The sequence below is a fragment of the Mytilus trossulus genome, unplaced genomic scaffold (assembly GCF_036588685.1).
Source record: "Mytilus trossulus isolate FHL-02 unplaced genomic scaffold, PNRI_Mtr1.1.1.hap1 h1tg000373l__unscaffolded, whole genome shotgun sequence".
Lineage (NCBI taxonomy): Eukaryota > Metazoa > Mollusca > Bivalvia > Mytilida > Mytilidae > Mytilus > Mytilus trossulus.
The window spans coordinates 2,993,878-3,003,284 of record NW_026963340.1 but is presented as its reverse complement, the minus strand read 5'-3'; the positions used below and the strand labels follow the sequence as shown (position 1 = coordinate 3,003,284).

The 9,407-nt window shown below is 32.9% G+C and overlaps 1 protein-coding gene across 1 annotated transcript; it reads right to left on the bottom strand.

The window, feature by feature from the left end:
- Positions 1–570: 570 nt before the first annotated feature.
- LOC134701981 (uncharacterized) lies at positions 571–5,694 on the bottom strand. The gene is made up of 2 exons (XM_063563093.1): positions 5,345–5,694; positions 571–1,126 (listed from the first exon to the last, which is right to left on the bottom strand). Exons 1-2 carry the CDS (start codon positions 5,655–5,657, stop codon positions 765–767), a joined length of 675 nt encoding a protein of 224 aa, XP_063419163.1. The 5' UTR covers positions 5,658–5,694; the 3' UTR covers positions 571–764.
- Positions 5,695–9,407: the final 3,713 nt, after the last annotated feature.

Genomic DNA, 9,407 nt, shown 5'->3' with positions numbered 1-9,407 from the left:
GTATAAAGTAAAAACACAAAAATACCGAACTCCGAGGAAAATTCAAAAAGGAAAATCAAAAATCAAAAGGCAAAATCAAAAGTCCAAACACATCAAACGAATGGGTAACAACTGTCATATTCCTGACTTGGTACAGGCATTTTCTAATGTGCCTGTCCCAAGTCAGGAGCCTGTAATTCAGTGGTTGTCGTTTGTTTATGTGTTACATATTTGTTTTTCGTTCATTTGTTTTAAATAAATAAGGCCGTTAGTTTTCTCGTTTGAATTGTTTTACATTGTCTTATCGGGGCCTTTTATAGCTGACTATATGCGTTATGGGCTTTGCTTCTTGTTGAAGGCCGTACGGTGACCTATAATTGTTAATGTTAGTGTCATTTTGGTCTTTTGTGGATAGTTGTCACATTAGCAATCATACCACATCTTCTTTTTTATATTTCCGTTTTGAATTTTCCTTCAGTATTTTTGTGATTTTACTTTTTATTAAGCATGAAAATGATAATGACTAATATGTTACTCAGTTCGTTACCATCTGACATTTTGAAGCTACTTCAGTCGCTTATCAATCTCATCATAAATTTCAAACTTCTACCTGTTTCAGTTTGTCCATAAACAGCACAGTTAAAGTACCACACACTATCAAGTTGAAAAATATCTAGTAATCAGTTCCATTTTGCATCTTGTTACATCATCAACTCATATATAAATATAAAGATTATAACGTCATCAACTAAAATATAAATACTTTGTTTAGTCATGTTTTTTTTCTATTCTTCCATAATGCGGTATTTTACTTCAGATTTGAAAAGATTTAGGAAACCTGGTCTATTTTCTCCTTGTTTACCTGATATCCTATAAAAAGCTTGGATTTTCTCATGTATAATGGAGACCTTCATAGTGTCTTTCCCGATTTTGTTTTTAACTATCTTTCTCCGATGTTTATCCTTGTTTTTTACCATGTTGGAATGTTTTGTATCACGTTGTTTATTGAACACCTTGCACAGCCATCTTACAAAGCACAGGACAAATAAAATAGCTACTATTATTCCTACAAACAATCCGAATTCCATGATAGCAAAATTAGGTTTTGGCTTTTCATGTTCTTGTTCTTCCTGACTTCTAGGTATTACTGAAAAATATAATTTCAGAAAATTACTGTGTTATATGAATCAATGAATATGTGAGGTACTCGGCATTATGGAAAAAATACATATCCAATCTACCAAAACATCTACAGGTAAACAATAAATAGGAGTAACACTTCTGTCTATGAGTGATTACAAGCATTAAACCTACATCACAAATTTACCATAAACAATTGCAAAATCAAATTATCAGGCAATTTTCCTATCTAATGAAATCATATTGCAAATCTTTTGCATCCTCAATCAGACAATTTTATCTTTTATCCAGCTTTAAATCTTATAACTTAAGGTACCAAAAGAGAAAAGAAAGATTAATCTTGCTGCACTTGTTTAATATTTCACAGCAGTTTGATACTGTTACTTTATTTATTCACCTGTTTTTTCATTGATTTTGTATTTACATTGTTTTATATATCATTTTCCATCTCAAGTCAAAATTTATAAAAGTAAACCATTATAGGTCAAAGTAAGGTCATCAACACGGAGCCTTCGCGCAAACTTAACAGCAAGCTATAAAGGGCCCTAAAATCACTAGTGTAAAACCATTTAAACGCAGAAAACCATCGGTCTGATCTATATTAAAAAAAACAGAAACGAGAAACATGTATGAACCATATCAGCAAACGACATCTACTGGACATCAGATCCCTGCACAAAATTGCAGCGGGTTAATAAGGTTTAATGGTACCAAACCTTTACTCTCATCTGAAATAATACTGTATTTTCACAATATTGGAAGACACACTATAAAATATCAATTTTAACACAAGTGAACATATACAGTTAATGCCAACATTGCATTACCAAATAAGTTGAAGTAATAAAATTGTAGACGAATTGCAAAAACCTAAAATGTCAAGTTGGTTTTTAATTTGTAAAATAACAATTGATATGTGAGTTACTAACGTTAGTAATATGTATTACTGTAATGTTGCGTCTTACATTCTTATTTAAATATTTCATATATTAACTCGTTAATAATGTTTGAATTACTCTGTGGTATCTTTTCATTTCATACAATAAACTAGTTGTCGAAAAAACATTATAACCATAAAGTCATGACAATTGATCTTGATACCTGATGTCTTTAACAAAAGATACCAAAGGGCATATCATGTTAGGATAATAATAACAAAACGTTCTATCATTACACTTTGTAACGATAGTACATATATACAATTATACATATATATCAGTTGTAACTAGTGGCGAAAAACATGTAAAGACTTTCAAACTATAAAGTTGAAAATAAATTCACAACACTATTTGTAAATAAATAGCTGCTGTATAGCCAGTCACTATCGTTAAAGACTTCCATGTTAAGAACCCTACGCAAATCTGGTAGGTGCTCCAAAAGAGTCAGCAGATTCGTCTATTTATCTGGCACCCGTTGTGTTCCTCGTGACAGTACAAACCAGGTGATAAATCTAACGTTGAGGTTACATGTGAAGGATGACGGGAGTGTTATACGACGATAAGGTTACATTTGAAGGAGGACGGGAGTGTTATTCGATGATAAGGTTACATTTGAAGGAGGACGGGAGTGTTATACGATGATAAGGTTACATTTGAAGGAGGACGGGAGTGTTATACGACGATAAGGTTACATTTGAAGGAGGACGGGAGTGTTATACGATGATAAGGTTACATTTGAAGGAGGACGGGAGTGTTATACGATGATAAGGTTACATTTGAAGGAGGACGGGAGTGTTATACGACGATAAGGTTACATGTGCAGGAGGACGGGAGTGTTATACGACGATAAGGTTACATTTGAAGGAGGACGGGAGTGTTGTACGATGATAAGGTTACATTTGAAGGAGGACGGGAGTGTTATACGACGATAAGGTTACATTTGAAGGAGGACGGGAGTGTTATACGACGATAAGGTTACATTTGAAGGAGGACGGGAGTGTTATACGATGATAAGGTTACATTTGAAGGAGGAAGGGAGTGTTATACGACGATAAGGTTACATTTGAAGGAGGACGGGAGTGTTATACGATGATAAGGTTACATTTGAAGGAGGACGGGAGTGTTATACGACGATAAGGTTACATTTGAAGGAGGACGGGAGTGTTATACGACATAAGGTTATATTTGAAGGAGGACGGGAGTGTTATACGACGATAAGGTTACATTTGAAGGAGGACGGGAGTGTTATACGACAATAAGAACATAGCCGTCGTCACATGTAAACATGTTTTCTTAACCTGTCACAAATATATTAAAACCTTTATATAGCTCCATGGTTTACAACAAATTTGGTTATCCCGAAATATTTTTCACAAATGACCTGTACATGCTGTTGTGTTTTCTTTCTTTAATAATTTGTAAACGTCAACTTTAACATGTACATATGCCTTTGTCATTTAGCTGTGAAATACGTAACTGCAGGCAATATATAATTAAGAGACGTATAACATTGTATAAAATATGTTATTGAAATATTAGATAGTTTTATACAACTTATTTCGCTAATTTATGGCTTTTTTTATCCTGTCAGTTTTCATGTAGATACACAAACAATACGTTCTTTCACGCGGTTGCACTGTGTTACATCTTGTTACATCATCAACGCATTTATAAAATATGTATATATTTAAATCATCAACTAAAATATAAATACTTTGTTCAGTAATGGTAGAAGTCAGTCAGAAGATCACCGACAGGTCTTCAATGTAGCGAGAAATTCCCGCACCCGTAGGCGTCCTTCAGCTGGCCCCTCAATATATACTAGTTCAGTGATAATGAACGTCATACTATCAGTTTATCTGTCCCTTTGGTATCTTTCCCTTTGGTATCTTTGACTGTCCCTTTGGTATCTTTCGTCCCTCTTTTATCAGTTTTCGGCCAAATGGATAGATATACATAAAACACATGCAGTAGTTGTGACATTTCACAATACCAGTGTTACCATTTTCTTGCCAACTCATTTTTGCAACAAGTTGAGAAGAATATTCTTCAATCATCTCATTTGTAACGTTATTATGAAGCTTCTGCGTTAGGAATAGTCTCATGTTCTGTACATTAATTTCTAAATCTAATGTTGAACAGTCTTGGACTAATTTCATCAATTGCTTGAGTTTTAAAACAAGATTTGTATCGAATGATTCCATTATGCTCCAAAAAATACTCCATACATCAACATGGGACAAATCAAATAATCATATGACACCAAGTGGTTTTGAAATACATTGGTTACTAGACTATTAAAAGAGATCTTTGTCAGTTTAAACCATTAAAATATAGACATTATCCTATAAAGAGCCCCATAACCATTTAAATATAGAGATTATTCTTTAAAAACTGATTTTTGACAAGGAAGTTGGAATTCCCGATATTATATTCCCACATTATCTGGGGTTCCTTGAATTTATGTTTCCTTCTTGCTTGTAAAGGTCAATTCTAACTTTTGAAATATTCATAAACTAGTGTAAGTACGTCAACGTCAATGTTAAACTAGGGGTTTCAAAGCGACACGAATGACTCCGTCCCAAACAGTTGAAAAATCTGCAATTTCAATATAAACACATGTGGACACAAACATGATGGTAGTCTCATATATCAAACATCAGCTCAAAATATGGAGGCGTATAGAAAAAAATATGTATAACTATGAAGTCCAAAGCCCGCAATTTCAGCATAAATTAGTTGAGAGAAACAAAACTTCAACTTGATCTGTAACTCACCATGGTTAACTCACATACCTAAAATCAGCCCAATATCTGAAGGCGTTTAGAAAAAAAACTCAGTATAATGGTTTGTTGTGGATTGACAGAAATGACGGAATTTCGGAATTACGGAATTACAGATTTCGGAATTTTGGACAAGGGTAAAACTATATGGCACCGACAACTACGTTGCGGGGCCATACAAAAACAATACTTTAAAAAGGAAATATTTAGCCTTTCAACAATCAGCCGAATACCTTTTATATGACTTGTTGTTTGTGTAATTTGATACGATAATTTGGGGTTATAGTTCCCATTTTAACCGAACTTATCTGAATATGTATACATACAGAACAGCACAGCAAAAACTCATGACTCTGTAAATTCTATCTTGATTACGGACAGACGCAAGTACCCAGTTAGACATTTGAACTAGCAATGGTAATATTTAGAATCTTCAAATTATGAAAGAATAATAGGCCAGCAACATTCTTACAAAAGCTCAACTACAGTAGAATATAAGGTTACCTGGGTATGTGGCGTTACGGTGAAGGTACGTTTCCTCACAATTAATGTCTTTACACATAAACATTTTGTCAAGCTGTATCAAGTGTCCCTGAATACTGAACTGAAATTCACCATCTTCGAATGCATCTGCAAATTTCATCAGTGTCTTTTTTAAACTTGTACCATTCTGTTTATCTTGATTTGTGTCGGTAGTTGGTCGTTCAGTTAGATATACATGTACTGTCTTTTGTCCTGAAAATATGCAAAACCAACCTATGCTTTCGTTTTGCCAACTCATCTTCGTTACAATTTTAGAAAGGAACTTCTCAACCATAGTATTTGTAACGTAAATATTGACCGTCGGCGTGAAGAAAAGTCTCATTTCCGTGACATTACGTTTATTCTCTGATGTTGAACAATTGTATATCAAGTTCATGACATGCTGGAGGTTTGGAACAAGATTTGTGTAAGGTTGCAATATGCAGCAAGTCATGTCCTGTAGGAGTGTAACACTGCTCTGATATAGGTATAGGTGTAGTTGAAGTAGTCCTTGAGTATTTTTTAACATGTTGTCCAGGGGTATATGCACAGTCGTTAGTAACAAGTCCATTATCTAAATCATGCAATTCAACCATACACTGATACCAGCAGTATGTAGGAAGTACGCCATTAACGGTTTCTCTACATTTGGCACGGTAATTCGATTTCAATATAATATATGAGTTTGTAAGGCATGTTGCATACTGTGACTGGTCGTACCTGTCAGACGGTATACACTCGTAAATCCCACTTGGTCCATAATAAGGATTACAGTGCCGATAACCATTACATAGAGTTATTAAACATAATATAGAAATTGCTCTGCACACTTGTACTATATCCTTGACTTTAAAAACTGCTACCACAAACGTGAACATTTAACACAGATCATATTGTTTTTTGTTCTTCAATAAATTAAAACAAGAGGTGCTGTGAAGGATACCTAGGGGGGAAATAATCAGGATTGAAACGTATTTTTAGATTATAAAACCTGTTAAGATAATGTGATAAAGACAATTTTTTAGTATTGGGTATTTTATAGAATTTTATCTTGCTATTTATTATTTTTTTTGCATTGTTAATGTTACCTGTGAATTTAGAAAATTCCTTGTTTCGTGTAATGATATGTTACTTAGGGCGTTTTAACACCAAATGTTGTGTAATAAAAATATTTTACAATTACGCTGATGTAAAATGTCCGATGAACATTGTTTTCACATTAAATATATTTTCTAAATTACCTGTACATGGGGATTTTTATGTTTATTACAATAAAAACATAGTTTAATGTATTTAAAATGACATGTCCTCTATAAGGTAAGGTTGCAATATGCAGCAACTATTTATATTTTGTATAAAAGGGGTATCTAATATAACATGCGTTGATTCAACATATTTAGAAAAATATTTGTTTTGGATGAATTCAAGTTCTTTGAAATTATCAAGAGTGTCACAATAACTTAATTAAACGGAAATGCATCACCAGGTAAATTATTTTGCGAATAAACATGTAAAGGTGGAAAGGTTAAACAATGTGAAAGATTTTTTTCAAAGACCATTCATGGTTAGATTAAATGAATTTCGAGAAAGGGAGAATATAAATAAAGGAAAAGTCAATAGAGGATTTGAAACCCGAGTTAATTTTGAATGTTGTAAACAGTTTAATACGAAATGCATTCTTGTCTGCAATCGTTTAAAGTGTTGTTTTTGTGGGACCGTTTAAAACATGATTTCAAACTTTTATGATGACATGCTATATCAAGAAAAAATGGTTATAGTGTTCCATGAGATACAAGAAGAAACGACATTAATCATCAGATTCAAGTATGGTCCATCCTAATTTAGTGTCTCCTGCTTCTTCGTCAATATAAACCTGAAATCAAGTGTTACGCATATCGGAAAGCAAGCGTTACCGTCGATTGAATCGGAAAGCAAGCGTTCTGAATATACACCATGATAATACTTTTGAATTATTTCCTGGTTATTCGTAACATAATCTAGTTCTGAATACCTAGTTTCATAAGCACGTACCCTGCACAATACATTTATTAATGGTACAACCAATAAAATTGTATCCTTTTAAATATATTAAACAAAATTTAACCTATAAATTCAGAAACTAGTATTGCTTCATTGATAACATTTTTGGACTCGAATAAACAAGAATTTTCATACTATACATTTAGCAAAAGGACGTAGCTCAAAATTCGAGCATTCTAAAATTAGTCTGACATACTAAATGAAGTCGGACATCATTAAATAAGCTAGACATCCTAAAATAAGTCGGACATCATAAAATAAGTTGGACATGATAATAAGTCTAACATCATAAAATAAGTCTGACATCCTAAATTAAGTCTGACGTCTTAAAAAAAGTCTGACTTCCTAAAATAGATCTGGCAATCCTGCACGTTTTTTTTTTAATATTGATTACACATCTATAACTTAATATTGACGAAAGATATATCATTCAGTAATTGTTGATTGTCAGCGTATAAACTTCCAAGGTTTTGTTGCCGATGTCTTAAAATCCCAAAAATACTGAACTTAGAGGAAAATCAATTTAAAAAGTCCATAATCACATGGCAAAATCATATAACAAAACGTATCAAAAACGAATTGACAAGAACTGTCATATTCCTGACTTGGTACAGGCATTTTCAAATGTAGAAAATGGTGGATTAAACCTTGTTTTATAGCGCTAATCCTCTGACTTTAATGACAGTCTCATCAAATTCCGTTATATCAGATCAATGAATTATGAGTTATTACATTTTTTTTTTTATATTTTCAATGTGTTCCTTTTTTTTTAATCAAACTTTTCCTGAAGACTCATTGAATGATAAGTTGTATTGACTTTTTTCTTTCTGAATTAAAGGATAACTGTATTGCATTTGAAGCTTTAAGGACGTCCATCGGTAGTTTTACTGTCGCAAATTTAGTTTACCTGGCGACTCGTAGCGGAGGAAGGTAAACGGGTATTTGCGACAGTAAAACGACCGGTGGACGTCTGCAAAGCTTCAAATGTAATACAGTTATATGGGGACGAAGTCCCCAATTACAGTTGAAAAATTAATAAAAAAAAATCCAAAATTTCGGGAAAATTTCCCGAATTTTTAATTCTTCTAATGAACTCAAAATCGTTAACTTTTTTCAGATCTACTTCCGTTTCCGGTCTTTTTCCGTTTTCGGTCTTGTTTGCATGAGACTTTGAATAAAATGTTTATTTATCAACACATCAACAAATATAGGAAGGAATTCAACACCCAATCATTTTAATTCATATGAAAAAAACGTTACCTGGATAACAGCGTTTCTTTGTTTACATTGAATATGACGTCATAACTTAAATAACGTCACAACTAAATCCCTAACAACAGAACCAACATCAGAAACGTTACGGTATTTCCGTTTCTTTTATCAACATGTTTGAATTAAAAAATAATAATACAGACTTCGTCCCAATTCACAGGTAATGCCTACCTCATATTATCTATTCTAATGCAAAACAAGTTTATAATTAAATTTCATTATTTCAGTGTAACTTCTTTTTTAAAGAAAATTTCGCGAAAAGATGTTATCTTCTTTGGTCCCTACACTAGGTATGCTTCTAGCGTCAAACATACACACCGGGCCTTTTCTGGCTTCTGTGCCGCTTCGGAATGTAATAAAAATCTATTAAAATAAGATTTTTAGGTGCAACATGTGAGTTTTCTTTTTAGCTTATTATTGTAGATATTACATGTGAATACATTCAGCAATTCAAAATGTCGGCTTCCTTAGTAACATACAAGGAGATAGAGAATTTTACGCTAACTGTCATCCAATCAGAACCATTGATACAAAATAATTGCATTAGAATACTATTTATATTGCAACTGTTTATTTCCTTTATATAGTATCATAGCTGTATTTTGTATAATGTCAATTTTATCATGGAACATTTTCTTTACAGTTAGGGGTTCATTAAGGGATGGAAAGAGGTTTTTAAAATTGTTCACACAAATGTGTTTTAAGCTGCTAAAGACATATGATTCAAACGCTC

Coding starts and splice junctions, on each gene's coding strand:
- LOC134701981 (XM_063563093.1), bottom strand. CDS start 5,657: ATGGTTGAGAAGTTCCTTTCTAAAATTGTAACGAAGATGAGTTGGCAA. Junction 1,127..5,344: donor CCGTAACGCCACATACCCAG/GTAACCTTATAT, acceptor TATATTTTTCAG/TAATACCTAGAAGTCAGGAA.